The sequence below is a fragment of the Astatotilapia calliptera genome, chromosome 18 (genome assembly GCF_900246225.1).
Source record: "Astatotilapia calliptera chromosome 18, fAstCal1.2, whole genome shotgun sequence".
Taxonomy (NCBI): domain Eukaryota; kingdom Metazoa; phylum Chordata; class Actinopteri; order Cichliformes; family Cichlidae; genus Astatotilapia; species Astatotilapia calliptera.
In genome coordinates this window covers 20,745,199-20,762,345 of record NC_039319.1, presented here as the reverse complement: position 1 = coordinate 20,762,345, position 17,147 = coordinate 20,745,199, and the positions used below count along the sequence as shown (strand labels likewise).

General features: G+C 40.5%; 1 protein-coding gene across 4 annotated transcripts; it reads right to left on the bottom strand.

The window, feature by feature from the left end:
- Positions 1-5,570: 5,570 nt before the first annotated feature.
- On the bottom strand, positions 5,571-17,114 carry aknad1 (AKNA domain containing 1). 4 transcript variants are annotated; one of them, XM_026150548.1, is made up of 22 exons: positions 16,648-17,114; positions 15,248-15,457; positions 13,645-14,717; positions 13,431-13,505; positions 13,219-13,330; positions 11,721-11,869; positions 11,581-11,640; positions 11,341-11,474; positions 11,064-11,241; positions 9,749-9,906; positions 9,230-9,382; positions 8,813-8,972; positions 8,602-8,696; positions 8,302-8,504; positions 8,097-8,211; positions 7,320-7,496; positions 7,024-7,124; positions 6,755-6,892; positions 6,564-6,671; positions 6,249-6,360; positions 5,972-6,140; positions 5,571-5,820 (listed from the first exon to the last, which is right to left on the bottom strand). In XM_026150548.1, the coding sequence occupies exons 2-22, from the start codon at positions 15,450-15,452 to the stop codon at positions 5,641-5,643; spliced, it is 3,855 nt and encodes a 1,284-aa protein (XP_026006333.1). In that variant the 5' UTR covers positions 15,453-15,457; positions 16,648-17,114; the 3' UTR covers positions 5,571-5,640. The 4 variants fall into 4 exon arrangements, with proteins under 4 accessions (XP_026006333.1, XP_026006335.1, XP_026006334.1 ...); XM_026150550.1 differs by having other exon boundaries at positions 6,564-6,650; XM_026150549.1 differs by having other exon boundaries at positions 8,602-8,693.
- Positions 17,115-17,147: the final 33 nt, after the last annotated feature.

Here is a 17,147-nt window from a genome sequence, read left to right as displayed (position 1 = left end):
TCTCCACAAGTGACTCTGTCACCGTCTCTGTTACTGGTAATAAAATGTACTATTGCTTATATTACAGTGACAGGAAAATACTGTGTTTACTTGTTACGCCCACTACAGGTTATTAGCATGAAAATATAACATCCATTAAGATAAGAAGTCTTAATTTCAGCAGTTCATCGATCAACGACAACACTTAATAGTCACTTCCCAATTATGTCTAAGATTGCAGAAACCCAACTTAATTTCATGCCAGTGTTCACTGCAATCAATAAATTAAAATACATGCCATGTGAATAAAGATTTTCATATTCATCCTGCCCTAAAAACTCCCAGAAAAGCCTTCAGTTAATCCAAAATACAGCTGCGAGAGACTGAGAGAAAGAGAACGCATATTTCTCCCATGTTGGCATTTCTTCATTGACTCCCTGTTAAATCTAAAATCTAAATCCTTGGTTTGGCCAAAGGTTTCTTCCTGTTAAAAGGGAGCCTTTCTTTCCCAATGTTGCCAAGTGCTAATTCATAGGGTGCAGTTTCTCTTTAATGCTGTACAGTCTTTATCTTATAATATAAAGCGCCTTGAGGTGTTTTGAATTCTCAATATCTATAAAAACTGAATTAATCTGAATTGTCTGGGCACCAAAGAATTGCTGGACTTTTGGGAGAGAAATGTTGTCCTATTCTTGAGGGATAAACGATTCTAGCACCTCAACAATCCTGAGCTGTCTTGTTTGTTTAATGATGGATTAAATGTTTTCAGTCAGTTAAAAAGATCTGGATCATATTCACACATGACACACGCATTAAAAGAGTGACAGAGTTTTTTCCGCCACCAGGTGGTGCCTCTTTTTCAATAGAGCTTCTTTATTTGTTGTTTATTTTGTTTTCAGTGTTGCTGCAGCAGCCCAGGATCTCTGTGACATCTCCAGATGGAAGACTTGCTATGGTTATAGAAATCATGAAGGGCTACAGCTTCATCTTCACCTGCTCAAACAATGATCGCTATTCAGGAGGAGTTTTCAATCTCATCTACTCTGGCTCCAACATGAAACACAATAAGACATCTGTCAACAGCTCAGCCTCCTTTAGTTTCCCTGTAGCTGACTTTGGACACGAGGGCCGCTACAGCTGTGTGTATGAGATAACTCTGACAGAAGGAACATTCACTTCTCCTGAGGCGGAGTGGATTTATGTCTCCGTTATATGTAAGTTAAGCAAACACCAGAACTCAATATTTCTGTTTGCTGTGAGTGTCATGGGTCAGTTTACGTAATGTTTTGAGTTTTTTAAACTTTCAAGTCTTGTTTAGCATTTGCACTTGTTCTTAGTCTATTTAGTCTTGTTTTCAGTTCCTCGTTGCTTTAATTCCTCGCTCAGTGTTCTCTGCTCATTCATTCATGTGTCTGTTTTCCACATTTAATTATCGAGATTTCGAGAGCGAGTGTTCCTTGTGCTTTGCTTTTAGTTTTGCTTCCATTGTTTAGTTTTCTGTGATTTAATTCAGCTGTGTCTTGTTCTCCCCGGCTGTCTCTGCTTCCCTGATTGCCCGTGTGTGTCTGTACTGTATAAAGTCGTAGTCTTCTTTTTCCATAGGACAGAGCAGGTCTTTATCTTGCCCTAGTGTGTTTTCCATGTTAAGGGTTTCAGTTTCTCTTTTTGGCCTTTGTTTTGCTAATGCTTGTTATTAGCCAAAAGAAATGGCACACTTTAGTTCAGTCTTCTCAGTCTTTATGCATCTGCTAATGGTTCTTCCATCTACACACAGTCAGTAGCATCTACTGATCATGGCAGTGATAGTTTGACTGCATCATGTTGGAAGGTTTTCGATGACACAGAAAAAGGATTTAAAAAATACTTGGAATATTTAAACATTTTTTGTAAGTATGTGGTTTTAATCAAGTTTAATGATGCCATATGTTATGAAAAAAGTTGAACAAAGAAATAACCCACACCTGTTAAGTGCCTGAAAATTGTGGCTATAAAATGTTAATTTCTTCACAGCACACTAAATACTTTTGTTGAATCCTTCAAAATCACTTTGAGTCTCACATTTACATCATGTAAGTGTGGCTACACACTTAAAATAACACAAATCTAAAGCTTTCTAAACCTAACTGTAGGTAGTTCATTAGTGGCTGTTGTACAGTCTGCAATGTTGTATTGTGGTCACCATATTTGTCAGATCGAGCCACGCCTCCTAAACCATAACTGGGTAATATTGTGTTGAGGACACACCTCCATCTCGTGGAGAGGGTTTTTTCATTCACTGGGAGCCCATTGTTTTATAATCTATTGATGTTAACATGATTTATGAGGAGATTTTTCACAAGATTTGTTTCAATGTCTTTAAAACAAAATAAATTATATGACAGTTTGTTCTGTGGTAAGTGATGATGACTGATCTCTTTCCACAGATTCAAGAACTCCAATCCTGAGATATGTTCTCCTGCCTCTGGTTCTGCTTTTGGAGAACATTGCCCTTCATTTCTACTATAAGGTACATCAGAGTAAATAAAAGCATGTATGAAACTGAGTAGTAGCTGAGAAGTGTAGGAACAGTAACATGGATTGTGTATCGTCTCTCCAGGTCATCAAAAAGCAGAAATCAGACAAAAAGGAGAACGATGAGACGGATGTTTCCAGAGCTGAAGAAGTGGAGGCTGAGGAGGAAGCGGTCCAAGAAATAGAATAGAATTGAAACACATAGAAACACACACAAGTTTAAAATCCACTATCTGATTTTATCTATATCTATCTCTTTCTATATATGTATATAGATATATATTAGTCCATATATACTCCAGTCCTCTCTCTTTTTTCATCTTTCTCTGATTCTAAAAGTGAAGTTTTTACAGATTAAGTATTTTTTTCCCTCAATAACCTCTATCTTTAGCTAGACAGAATATGTGTCAGTTTGTGATGTCTTTGTACTCTCGAGTGTTTGAAATTATTTGCCATTAAAAAAAAACAAGTTCCCTTATTTATAGCCTCCTATCCTGTGGCACTCACAGCAGGAATGTATGACAGTGATGAGAAGGAGAAGTATGCAGCCGGGACCAGAGGGGGTTAAATGAATGACATCATCCAACAGCTTTTTAGCTTGTACATCTCAGTGTGGTTTGCAATTTGCAGTGAAGACATGACAGGAGTCAGAAAGATGAGCAGATCAACAGTGTCTGAAAGTCATGTCATTAAGAAATAGCGAATATAAGGAAAACAGGGGTGACTCAAGACTCACATCCATGCCGCTTATAACTTAAAATATGACGTTTATGACGTTTGACTTTGATTTGATGATTTCTTGAACTAAGCTAAACTGTCAGCCTTTTATTGCAACAGAAAAGTGGAGTCCACAAGTTTACAAAGACCAAAAATATCTCTAACATTAATGTCAGTTCCTTCACATGCTTGATGTCTAAATGTATGAAAATTTCAAACCACCTCTCACCATCAGTAACATGTCCCAAACAAAAACACTCACTGACCCGCATTTACTTTGTTGGGATCTGGTCACATTAGGCTGGTTTGTGTCAGTAGGACCGACTAGACCCCCGCAGATTTAATCAGGCCTGCATTTGACTCCGTCCTTGTGGCTAACAAGTTTTTGTGGGACATATGTAGTGTTTTCATTCACCCATCTGTGAAGATACAAAGTCAAGGAAAATATACTGATTTCTGAGAGCATGTCAGACACCACTGATCCAACATGTGGCTGTAATGTGCTGAGTAATTCTGACACAGCATAGGATCAGTGAAATTTTTCACATCATGTTACCACCCAACAACATCTTTTGTTGAACTTGCTGTACTCTACTGACCACTATAAGTCTGTGAAGGTTCTTTAAGTTGCTTGAAGACGTTTCACCTCTCATCTGAGAAGCTTCTTCTGTTCTAGGGTCAAATGGTGGAGAGTCCCAGATTTATATAGTTGGTAAAGCTACGCCCCCTGCTGTCCAAGATCAACACAGCTAGTAGGACTGCTGTCACAGGAAATCTTAATTAGTGACTTTATTTCCTGTTAGTACATTAAATATTTCTGCTTTTATTTCTGTGTTAAATAAAGTTTGTTCAGCTGCAGTAATGCTCATGATCAGAAAGTTGCAGTATTTTTAAAAAGTAAAAGGCTAGAGCTTTGCTTCGACTTCACTTTATATTACTGTCAAGTTTTTTGCATCACTGTTTTTCTGTCACATTTTATAATTTGTTGAAATAAATATGTGATTGTATTAAATGTGATGTCTTTTTTTCCTGCTAGTTATCAGCCTTTTGTCATCTTGCTAACCACCTGCCCCTGTCTTTCATTCATCTTTTTTATATTTTTATTATTTATTTTGATTTAAAAAAGGATGATCTCTGCATCTTCTGCTTAGATGTGCAGAGGAGATCAGCTGGTTTAGTCAGTTTGCTGGAAGAGAGCTAAAAACGAACTTTCTTTAAGAGATGCCAGAATATTTTTTGTTTTAAAATATGAATGGTAAATGGCCTGTATTTGTATAGCGCTTTTCTAGTCCCTAAGGACCCCAAAGCGCTTTACACAACCAGTCATCCACCCATTCACACACTGGTTAAACCAATTAAACTAGTGGGTTTTAGATAACCTTTACTACCGCACTGTTCACTGCACAGCACAACAAGAAGTTTTAGAATCCAGTGCATGACTGAGAAAGGCCATCACATCAAAGTGTGTTTGAATTTCGGCGGACAATAACCTCCTGCAATCCTGTAATAACATCAGCTTTAATCCCGAGGACAGGTGTGTGCCCGTATCTTTGTGTGGGGACCTTAAGGTGCATTTCAGTGTCGACAACATGTATGAATCTTTGCACTGTGCTGCTGTTTCTTATCATTTACTGAGAGTCGTAAGAAAGAGGTATTGTCTCCAAATCTGTGCACTGACATCACAGTTAAAAGAAAAAAAACAAAGTAGGTACAAACAGGAAAAAACTACAAATGCCAAACGCATGAAACTCACTGCATGATTCTGCAGGAAAATGATCACAAACACACAACTGAAGCAGGCAAAGTAAAGAGGTGAAATATCAGAGAGAGTCATCTGATGTCTAAGGATGGTTAAGGATGTATTTTCACTTGCGGCACCCAATTAAAAAGGATCAAGCTGAATTTTATGTCACTTTATATTTTTTATGTGTTTACTTCCTATATTTTCCATCTGTAAATCATACATTCACTGTAGCTTCACTTCTTATATTTCACCTGACATTAAAAAAAGATTACCAGGGTGTTCAGTGACATGGAGCATTGTGAAAATAAGTTTACATTTATTGCTTCAACTTGTCGCAATGTACTCTATGTCTACTGTTGTCGTCACTATGAGATCACATTGTGCCTCACAGCATTTCTTTTGAATACATTTTGGTAAGAATACAGTTAAGATGGATGGATAAAAATGTTCTTCAGAGGCCTTGAGATCAAATCAAAACATGAAGACATTTCATATTTAAAAAATGTTGCCCATTCATAAAAATATCAGTAACTTTATAAACGTACTATACATGTTACTACTATAGACGATACTGTTTAAACCAAAAGAAAACAAAAACAAACGTATCACAGATCACATCTGTGAATCAGATATACTTTATTTAAAATATATTTCAGAAAGGTATCAGGCAAAGAGATGAGAGTATAAACTCATCCATAGCCAGGTTCCAGATGTTTCCTTCCACCTTGTGACTGCATGTGGTGCAGTTTCCTGTGTAGCTGAGCCTTAGCCAGATCTACAGACAGCCTCCTGGCCATGCGGTCAGTGGTCCTCTTCATGCTGCGAGCCATCTCAATCGCCTGGTCCAGAGTCCTGTTCACGTCTTCTTCCTAGAAAACCAAAGAAACTTGTCCCTTAAGCCAAGTAAGACTTGTGTATGTCACAGTAAAGACCTGATCTTTATTATGATATACAGCAGATGTTCCTGTATATAAAGAGAACTGGTTTATCTGATTTGCGTTAAAGTTTGAGACATTTGACCTTGCTCCTGCTACGTCTGCTTGTCCTGCTGCCAGTCTTGAAGGGCACGGATGATGGAGACGGTGTCCGCTGAAAGTACACATTGCTGGGCAGGAGTGCTGTGTCTGACTGAGTGGAAGGTTTTCTGTGATGGGACATGGACTGCAGCGGTGGCTCCCTGAATTTATAGCTGGATTTGACAACACGTAGCAAAAAAGAATGATTTATCCCAAGAAAAAACTATGAAGCGTACAGCTGATAAATATCTCTATCAATGCAGTTAATGCTTGTATTTTACCTGGCCGGCAGACTGCAGGAGGAGCCGTAGCTGACCTGCAACAGCGGCTTCTGGAGAAACGAGCTGGAGAGAAGAGACCATCTGTCCTTGGAGTGTAAACTATTTGTGACAACTGTAGATCACAGAAACATGACCAACAGTGTGCTCAGTAAGAATTAGTACGTATTGACAGCAGTGATTTTCCTTTTCACCTTACAGTATTACAGCCCTTACACTATTCATCCAGATAACACTAATACATTTACTGAGGTCAGTTTCATAACTCATTAAATCAAAACCTTGATGGACAAAACCTGACATGAAACAGTTTCTCACTCTGTGGTCTGAAGTCAGACATCATGTCGTTCTTTCCTTTTAAACTGCAGCTTCTCAACCCAGAAGTTTCCAGTGAGCGGCCTCCCTCTGTCCACGCAGCAGGAGAAACTGAATGTTCAGTTCAAAGACAATCAGACAGAAAATCATCCAAATAAAGTGAAACAAAATTCTGCTGTGACTCTGGCTCTGACCTCCTTTGGGCTGGACCGCCTGGTGTTTAAACTGAAACTCAGGTCCCGAGGATACGCCTCTGCCACCTTTTCTGCTCCCTGCTGGTGAACTGTGTAACTTTAACATTATCTCAGAGCTTGTTTCACTGCTGTCTGTGCCTGAAGAGCAAACGAACAAATTACATTAAAAGGATGAAGTAACATCTGCATGCACTCATGTCAAAGCAGGGAAGGGAACTTAGAGCCAGACAATTGGAGTTTACACAGTTTTATGGCTGGTGGGGGTCTACCTTTGCTCTGGCTGGGGTCCATGTCTGATGAGATCCAGTCCTCCAGCCTTGCCTGACTGAAACTGAAGTTACTCACATCTCTGCTGCTGATATTCCCCACTCTACATGTTATGATACAAATAATCAATATGAGAAGACATTTGGACTCTAAATGGTTATTTCTGTTTAAATGTTTATCATGAAACTGAAATTCTTACTTGTTAGTTTACTAGATATAATACATGTCACTATCAACATGATAACACCTTACAAAATGTCCATCTTTCATTCATTGACCATGATGATCAGAGTCCCACCTGTTACAGGCTGGACTTTGGTAAGTCCTGGTTCTGGACCGGCGCTCCTGGCGCTCTTGTCTGTATTTTGAGGTGAGATAGTCCATCTTCTGAGCTAAGTGAGGTAATTGCACTAAGCCCACCTCCAGGTCCTTCTTTAGCCTAGACACCTCCGATTGCAAGGCCAGGATAGCCTCACTGGTCACACACGAGCGACACAGAAATGTAAATGTTCATAAAATGGGAAAAAAGGTCATGATAAAGTTCCAGTAGATACGGGCAAATATTTAGCTTAAATGCTGACTGCTAGAACAAAGCCACATACTTGTGAAACCCCTTCAAAACAAAAAAAAAAAGAACAGTTGTTGATCGAGGTAATGAAGGCAACAACACAGAGAGATTGAAACCAAAAGGGTGAATCTCAGATGAGCTGTTTTTCAAGGGAGAGCTCTAAGAATTCAAAGGTTTCAAGAGTGGCCTCAACAGTAATTATTTGCATTAGATTTATTCCTATAAGCCTTATAACCAGTTGTCTGCTGCCACTTTAAAAGTGCAAGACCAAATTTGCGTCCTACACTGCCCTCTGGCTTTAACTTTTATTTCTTCTTAAAGAGGTTGAGCACCAACACTTTCAAAGGGTGAAAGTCCCACTCCCATAAAGTGCCACTTTATTTTGCTGCTGTTTTCATGTTAATTATACACACTCTTCATAATTTTACCCACAGTGGTTTAACATTTGAATTCACAGCAGTGCAGTGATTATTCACTAACACTGGTGTTTGTTTTCGGCATACTGACCTATTACAAGAGCAGGAGCGCAGAGGGCTGCCTCTGCCATCAGTATCCATGGAGGTGCCAAGTAGAGGTTGAGATACGAGCTGATGGTGCTGAGCAGACAGGCTTTGGTCAGATCCTGTTTGGTCAGTGGTGGACACGAGGAACTTTAGCACTGATCAGAAAACATGACATAAAAAGTGAACATGCAGTGATGGAGATTACTCACCTTGCAGCATTGCTGAAGGGTTCTTAGTTGTACTGTCCACCCACAGATCCACTCCAGCTGTTGCTCCACAGTGTTGTGTTAGGACAGATGGGTGGGGGCTGGCCCACTGGTAGCCAGTGATGGCAGGGTGGATGGCTGTTTGCAGGTGGGAGCACGAGTCTTCACTGTCTGAGCTACTTAAACCTTCTTTCTGGGACAACACACTGCAGAAGCAAAAGCTCAGCTTAAGGTATTCTCATGTTAGGCTCATGTGATATGTTTATGATGGTGAACCAGTCATTAAAATACTCTCACTCACACCTTTCTGGAAGCAGATTTGATTGAAATGATCCCGAGCCCGAATGATTCAAGTAAGAGCTCCCAAATCCGCTGTCTGTCTCTGAACTCACCATCTTCTGTGCATCAATAACAAGGTTTTAACCAAAAGATATGCATGAACATTTGCATTGCATTTTAATTGTGTGGAAGAGACAGCAGCGGTCAAACAGGCTAGCTTGTATCTGCAACTGACCTGCGAGGCACATGAGGTGTTGAGATCCGGCTCTGAGAAGCTGTGGCTCTCTGAGCCTCTTGGTGCATCAGAGGAACAGGAGACCTCCACTGCCAGACTAACACAGTCACCCAGATCACATTCATCCTTTTGTCTGGAGACTCTATCCTTGATGCTGTGGCTGCAGAAAGAGCAAGTGTTTACTGTATAAAGTCTAAGTGTAATAAACAGCAGTGGTTTTGTTTCAAAACTTTTTTTAACAGTAGGATATGAAAAGCATTATGAGAAGAAGACAATGCCTATGTTTTCTGTATTGAGCATGATAATATATTATGCAAAAACAGATCTCTTGCATTATGAAGACTTAAATATAAAACTAAAAAACAGCAATAAGAAGCCATAACAGAGAGTCAGTCACCTCACAGTCACAACACTGACCTGCTGACTGTCCACTGCTCGTGTGAGGTGGTCTTGTTTCCACACAGGTAAGCTAAGATGTCACTGTGATCTGCCACCTCTGACAAACCAGAGCTCCTCTCCTCATCCTCATCTTTACAGACATCAAGTCCAACCAAGGAGCCCGTTGAGTCCCTAAAACAGGCCAGAGAAGAATACCTGCACACAGATCCAAGCACTCCCTTCCCTCCGTACTGTGCAACCCAACACCAGCTGTGTACACGAAACACTACCTGCCCACAGGAAGGCTGAGAACGTGCACAAACACACACGTATGCACCGCTCACAGCATAAACAGCTAGCCAGGACAAGGGGGTTTATTACAGTATACTTATATCCATCCAAGTCATCTTTAATTTTTCAGCACATTTGCCACCGAGCTGTATATTAGCTGCATATCAGAAACTATAAAAATGTTATATTTACAAAAGAAAGATTTAAAATTTAAGTTTTAAGTTTAAAACCTAAACATTAGACTGCAAAGAAGAAATTTATTGGTACCGTGACTGGCAGCTGCCATGTCCAGAGTTTTTCACTAGAGGGTCAGCAGTTACGAGCTCACTACTTTGGTCTGATCCACCATTTATCTGAAGGTCACTGCCCTCCTCTGCTTCTTCTTCCTCTTCTTCTTCCTCTGTGTCCATCTTATAACTTTGCCCCTGAAACATAAAAGTTAATGCAAACATATGCACATACTTAGCATCTGTACCAGGAAAGGATTTGTCACAAATGAAGATGCAGGGCATGGATGCAAATAAGGATCCCTATCATACCAACAGGGCTGAGCAGATATATTTCAGCCTTAAAGGCAGCATGAGCACAGGAGATTATTATAATTTCTTCTCAATCTATATTTCTGACTCTAAAAGACAGAAAGCAGCCACCATGAAAAAGCAGATATAAAACTGCACTCCAAGAAAAAAAATGTAGATAAGGTGACCAGTGTGAAGGCAACTGTTCAAAACATGAAAACCAAACATTTAGCTACTTATAAGAGGCTTTTAGCTGAGCTTAATTTGGAGAAGAAGAGGAAGAGAGGAAAAACCCTCTTAAAAAATCATGGAGTTTAACCACCAGCTCCGGAGGCCAAAGCAGATGAGGCTGGTTTTTTTTGTAGATGAATGTATACACAAACTAGCAGTCAGCAGTCATCTGCAAAGGTGGACGGTCTCATCCAAGAAACCCTGGAGCTGAAACAAATGCTCTGAAAAGAAAATGAATTGTAGGCCCAAGAAGAGCCTGAGAAACTTGAGGCAATCACGGTGACAGAGGCTTTCTGTGAAGAAGCCTCAAATGATGCTTCACAGAAGCTCAATCCTGTGGAGAAATTCAATAAGGAAACGGCCAACAGCAATTTTCAGCTGAAGAGTGCAGTTTACAAGCTTTAATGTGGAGCCTCAGGTAATGAGCACAAAGAAAACACTGGAGCTCCTCCAGCATCCAACAGAGTGCATAACAGAAGTTCCGCTGACAGATCTGAAAGTAGCAGCTACGCTGAAAACGATCCAGACTAAATCAAAGTCAGAAAAGGCTTTTCAGAACTTTCTGATCACACCTCATGTTGCAAAGACCTTTTTATTCAAAACAAGCATTTAAAATATTCACAATGTCATTTTTTGCAGATAAATAATTAAACATAACAACACAATTTTTGGAAACCTACAATTGCATTGCTACTAGTATGAATTTGAACTGTTGATATGCAGCATTGCATTTTTACTATTCACAGCGTATTCTGACTATAAAAGGCCCCAAATCAGAGAATATGAATAGTGTGGCAAAAACATTAAACGTGAATTTTCTGTGTGTCTTTTACCTCATGCAGGGAAGGTGGAGGTGAAGGTGTGAACATGCAGACAGGAGTGGGTACAGTCGTGGACGTGGGAGTGGATGTTGAGTGAGGAGGAGAAATCTGATCACACACGTTTTTGTCTATGATCTCCTTAATGTCCTCAAGATGCATGCCTATCCTAAAGATGTCTCCTTCCACTAGTCTGCACGCGCACACACACACACACACACACACACACACATAAATGGGTGCACAAACATGATACTGACACTTACAGCTGCCACCCCGGGGTCTCTCTGACCTGTTAGCATCAAAAGTGCCAGTGTTCCTGGATAAGCCCATGTAGTTTTGCATCTCCAGAGCTCTGTGCTCCTCCTTCTTACTGATGTAGTTTCTTTCCAACTGGTCTTGAGCCTCCATCATGCTCCTCAACATCTGCAAAAGGATCAGTCTATACTAATGCCCATGCAGAAAAAAAGCAGGCCCCAAATTGTGCTTGAAATGTAGTTTACCTTACATGTAGGATGTAAAGGATCCTTACCATTTGCTTTTCTTCTGTGCTTACAGCCATGTTGCTCACAGTAAATCTAAATTCATCCACCTGAAGAGCAGAAGGTTTGTAAACGTTTAAAATATGTGTGCGTTTAATTGTACAATAGCTGTAGTCATTTTCAAACACACCTTCTGCATGAACTGGCTGATGATGTCTCTCAGCTCAGCGGTCATCCTTTCCCCATCACTGGGATTATCCTGAAGCTCGCTGGAGGAAGCTGAGGCCGCCTCCTTAATGGTGCTGACGAGAGCTGACTCAGCTTTTTCATTTAAGCTTTCTGAAAACAAGCCAACATGGGAGTCATACACACTCAACATAATTAAGGTAATAAGTTATGAGTAAAATGTTCCTGACACATCCTCTGGGATTTGTACTGCCAATATATCTTTCTTTGTAGCTTTATTTACTTATTTTTATAAATAATGCTGCCAAGCACAAAATGCATCCAGACCAAATCATTAGCTCAGCCAGAGGCGTGGCAGTGTGAGGGACGCTCTGCTGTGATTAGTTGATAGGGTTAGGGTGGGTTGGGTCAGAGCTGATGTAATGTAGCTCAAACCACTAGGCTGGGAATAACATCACAACAGAGGCCCTCAAGGATCATGGCAACACTAACTTTAGAGTCCCTGACAAAAACTTGTGTGTTACCTCTCCCTTATCTAGTATCACCTATGGAGAAAGGCTTTTCTGCATTACTATAAAGTATTATTTAAATTATTAAACTACAGTTAGTCAGTATAGCCCTCGCTGCTGCTGCATGCTGGGGTTTAAATCTGCACCACTGTGTTTACAAAGGGTGCTAGATTTACTGGTTCTGCAGCTTTATTAGAACCGCCGTAGAGACAGACCGTAGCTGTGATTACTGCAGCAGAATGACATGCCACCTTAACTCTAAATTTAACATGACTGTTTTTATTTGCTGTAACATTATACACCAATTTTTATGTGCACCCAGTGATGGTTTCATTGCCCGAGTCCCCGTCAGCGATGCTCCGCAGGCTCAGATGCTACTGTAGCTGTCCAGAGCAGTGCAGGTTAAACCACACTGGCAGCTGGAGGACAACAGCAGTATCTGTAAACAGCTTCAATCACCACAGCCAGGCTGAGCAGCTGCAGCCCTGCTCACAGCCAGCAGCTGGTTACTCTAACAGAATGGCCTTTTAAAATGAATAATGGCACATTTCATTTCATTTCTGTAGTATTAACTCTTAACTATCTGTGTCTTATAGCTGGACAGGAGCCACACACCGACTGTATGGAGGGATCAGTATGCAAAATATTTAGGGGGCACCACAAAACTAAGGCAAAATACTGGATTCAATAAAATAATCAATCTATTTTCCAGCTAAAATGACAACAAACTGGAGAGCAGCTGCCGGCCTGAGCACAACATGCCTTTAACGTAGTGTTTAACTCGACTTTCTGATCATTCGGTGTTTAAATAAAGATACACAGGCCTGGTTTGTCATAAATATTCAGTTATTCTTTCAATGTCATTAAAAGGTTTCATTAAAAAATGTGTCATCTAAACTGATCACTCTCTGAGGAATCCAGTCAGACTTTATTTTCATGTAGTAGAAGGCAGTTAACCTTTCATGATATCAGATGTCGGACACGGAGCCGTACCTGATGAGGGAAGATGAGGAGCTTTGTATCCAAGATGGCTCAGCTCAGCTAACTGCCCCTGATCTTCATCATCATCCTCTAAATAAAGCATGAGTTCTGAGGAGAGCTGATTCTGTGAAAAGCAATAAATACCTTTGTATCTTACATTTGAAATGTAACTAATTTAACACAGGCCTGTGTGAATTACACCAGGAAGAAACCTTAGAACTCACACTGGTTCCTAGTCTCATCTGATCAATGAGGTTCTCTGCCTCTGCGTATTTGGTGAGTAATTTATCATATTCAGCCTAAAGAAAATAGAGAGGATGGATGTTACAGCTCTATCTAAGAAAACAGTAATGCAATGATGACAGAAAATATCAGCTAAAGAAACTGAAAGTCTAAGGTTCATTTGCAGTGCAAAGATATGATCTGAATGCTTTCTACCTGCAGATGGTGCACCAGTGCAGGAGGAGTGTGCTTTTCTTCATCTTTAAAGACATTAGCTTTCCCGGCTGGCAGGACTGAGTCCTCCAAGACTCTGCTGATCACCTCTAACATGCCTGGGGAAGACTGAGCTCTGTGAATGGTGCTAGGGCACTGAGGAAGTGATCTGGCTGGGGTTTTGGGGATTTTCACTTTAGGGGCAACCTTGGAGAAGTCGGGGAGCGGGTAATGGACTTGGCCTTGGCCATACTTCATCTCACTGAAGGATCTTGTACGCACCAGAGGAACTCTCTGAACCTGCTCTTCCTCCTCATCTGCTTTGTCCTGCTTTACTTCATCTGCACTGAAATCCCCAATGCTCTGCTTAGAATCTGTACTTTCAGAGTTGGACATGCTGTTTGCACAAGCACCAGATGTGAAAGTAGGAGTCTTCTTTTCTATCTGCTCTTCTGAACTTGCTTTTTTTGATGCAGCATTACTCTTTTCATCTGAGCTCTCTGTGTGGTTATTATTCACTGCTTTGCTGTTGTGTGTTGGAGCCTGGCTAAAAACACTGTCGTCTGCACTCTCCAACAGGGACACCTCTGGCAGGGTCTCTGCCTCGATCAGCCTACCCAACCGCAGCAATTCCTCGTGGGAGAAGTGCCGCAGCAATAACTGGTTAATGTCTGCAGCACCAGGATGCGGTCCACCAAGCTCACTTTGCTTGGAAGCATCAAAAACGTTGTCCTGCTTTGTGCTGATATCTTCTTGCACCAATTCAAGCTGACCAGAAAGATCAGGACTTGTATGAACAGTGTGTCCTCCATCAGAGCTAATGTTTCCCTCAGAATAATCTTTCTTGTTGAAGTAAGGGCTTCCAATGTTGCCATCATATGGCAAGTCCTCCTGATCCTCATCACTGGTATTTTGTCCAGTGTCCTCACTTCCCTGCTTATCTTGCATGGTGTTTGATCTTTGGGAAGACACATGTAAGAGATTTCTCTTGGAACTGCTCTCTAGAACCCTCCCGCTCAGACTGCCCACACTGCTCTCTGAGGAGGAGTCATCCAAGCCAGACAGCTCCGCGTCACCTGCAAATTAAAAACCCAAATACCATGAAAACCTAATTACAGGGTCATGTTGATTCCATTAAGGCTAATGGTGGTGACTGACTGGTGGTGGTCAGAGGGCCCGGTGGCGCCAGTGTCCGGCAGCCTCGCCTCTGTCAGTGCGCCCCAGAGCAGCTGTGGCTACAACATAGCTTACCATTGCCAGTGTGTGAATGTGTGTGTGAATAGGTGAATGACGGAATGTAGTGTAAAGCGCTTTGGGGTCCTTAGAGACTGAGTAAAGCGCTATACAAATGCAGGCCATTTAATGATGAGAGTGAAAACTAGCTCATGACTTTGCAAAAACAATATATGTGTCATTGCATTTGTTTTGTCACACCTGAAGTGAGCAAAAAAACATAGCAGATGTTTAACATTCTGCATGCCAACATATTTATAATGATGTATTATTAAAAAAAATGTTTTATGTAAACTTTTGATTATATACGCACTAATTCACCGTAGTATACAAGAAAACTGACACAATAAACAACAGTGCCTGCATGTCTTACCACTAAGATGGATGCTTGCTTCAGAGGCAGCAGACTCTGCCTGGGACAGATGCAAGGCCAAAGAACTCTCCAGATCACTTAAGTGGAGACTTTCATCCTCACTGAGATCAACAAAGAAGCTCTGCTCGATGCATTTTTCCCACAGCACTACGGGTCTGTCCTCCCCCTGAACATCCTCATCCGACTCTCCCAGGTCTCCCTCCATGGACTCTGCAACAGAAAAATGGATGCACTGTTCAATATCTCCTCACCTCTGTTAAGAAAAAAGCAGGGTGAGAAAACTGAACGAAGCACCATTCATCTCTTAGCAACGCAACCTGCAAAGTGACAACACTGGATCAAAAAGCACTAAGGTGTCAATTATTCAACAATCAATACAATGTGTGCACAGAAGATTGCGTGCTGCAAGGGTGTAAAGTTTTTGAGTTAATTATATGCTTGGGTGAAACGTATTGTGTCTGTTTTGAGTGTCTGACAGCAGCAGAAGGCTTATAAATAAATATATAGATAAATATTTTTTTAAAAGTAATTCATCTATTTCATTCAGAAATAAATAATTTGTTTTAAATGGGTTCTTCCTTCATAAAATAGAAAAAATCCTTAGTTTTAGTATCTGTGACTTTGGTAAAAATTTAGATACAATGTGGCTGATGAGGCACTGATGGACGTGAATACTGACATTTTTAGATGTGCGCAAGACTGTCAGTCAACTGCTTTCTAAAAGCTGTGTTTTCAATATAAAACCTGTACTGATTTTCCTAAATCTTACATCTGACACATGTCCTCCATACAATAATAATAATTTAAAAGACTAAATCTAACACTGAAACTATTAAAAGCTAAACTATATAAATACACTCTGTGAACTAAACCGAATTAAAGACAAAAAATCAAATTAAATAAAACCCTAATTAGAAAATACAATATCATAACGACTCTGCTGTGTAGCCCCTGACACTCTGAACCAAGAAAAAAACCACTATGCTAAAACAAAAGTGTCTTTGTTATAATATAAAACTATTATCTATACAAAACAAGTTGTAAAATGCATTTTGCAACACACAGGAATCTGTTAATACTGCACATCATTAATATAGAGTTAAATATACCTATATAATACCCTGATGTGATATTTCAATCGCTCATAAGTTTTTGCATGTATGTTAACAAAAACTGTCATGTGATATATGTATTCAGGTACTTGATACCATAATCGTAATAACTACATTTCATAAGAGTAGTGGAGCAAAAGTATATAAAGTACATATATCTCCTACTACAAGTTACACGTGAGTGTTACCAAACACGTTTAAGCGTCTGTACTGTTTCTGCATGTAAGTCTGAGCTGCATTTCAGTGACATAGTACTACTGAAATGCTTTGCTGGCGGTGGTTACTTACCTTGGTTGTGTTTAGCCGGCTGGTTCTTCTTCAGCAGTGTGCCATTACCTTTAAGTTGATCCCGGTCTCGAAACTAGCAGCGATGGTTTAATATCTCCCCCATCTTTCTTGACATATGCCTTCCTGAACAGGTTTTTTGTGGCATCATTAATAATGGATAAAAGGCAGCGCTGAACGTCTGGACTCGCGGTGACAGCAGCATGCATGACAACTAGCGGGGTCTCGTTGCTAGGTAACGGTGCTGAAACCTCCTCCAAAAGGCTGCTAGCAAGTGACAGTTTTGGGCTATTGGCCATTACATACTTATTCTCTTTTTAAAAATAAGTATGGGAATGTGCAGACTTTCACCCTCCTAAATAATAATACACAGTGCCGAAGCCCCACAAGTGTGCACGCTGAAAGCCAAGGCGTGTCAAACTTTCAAACATAATAAAGCTCGTGCTTGTCTCAGCTACATTATCACAAAAACGTCACCCTTCTTCATTCAAATGTGTTCGTCC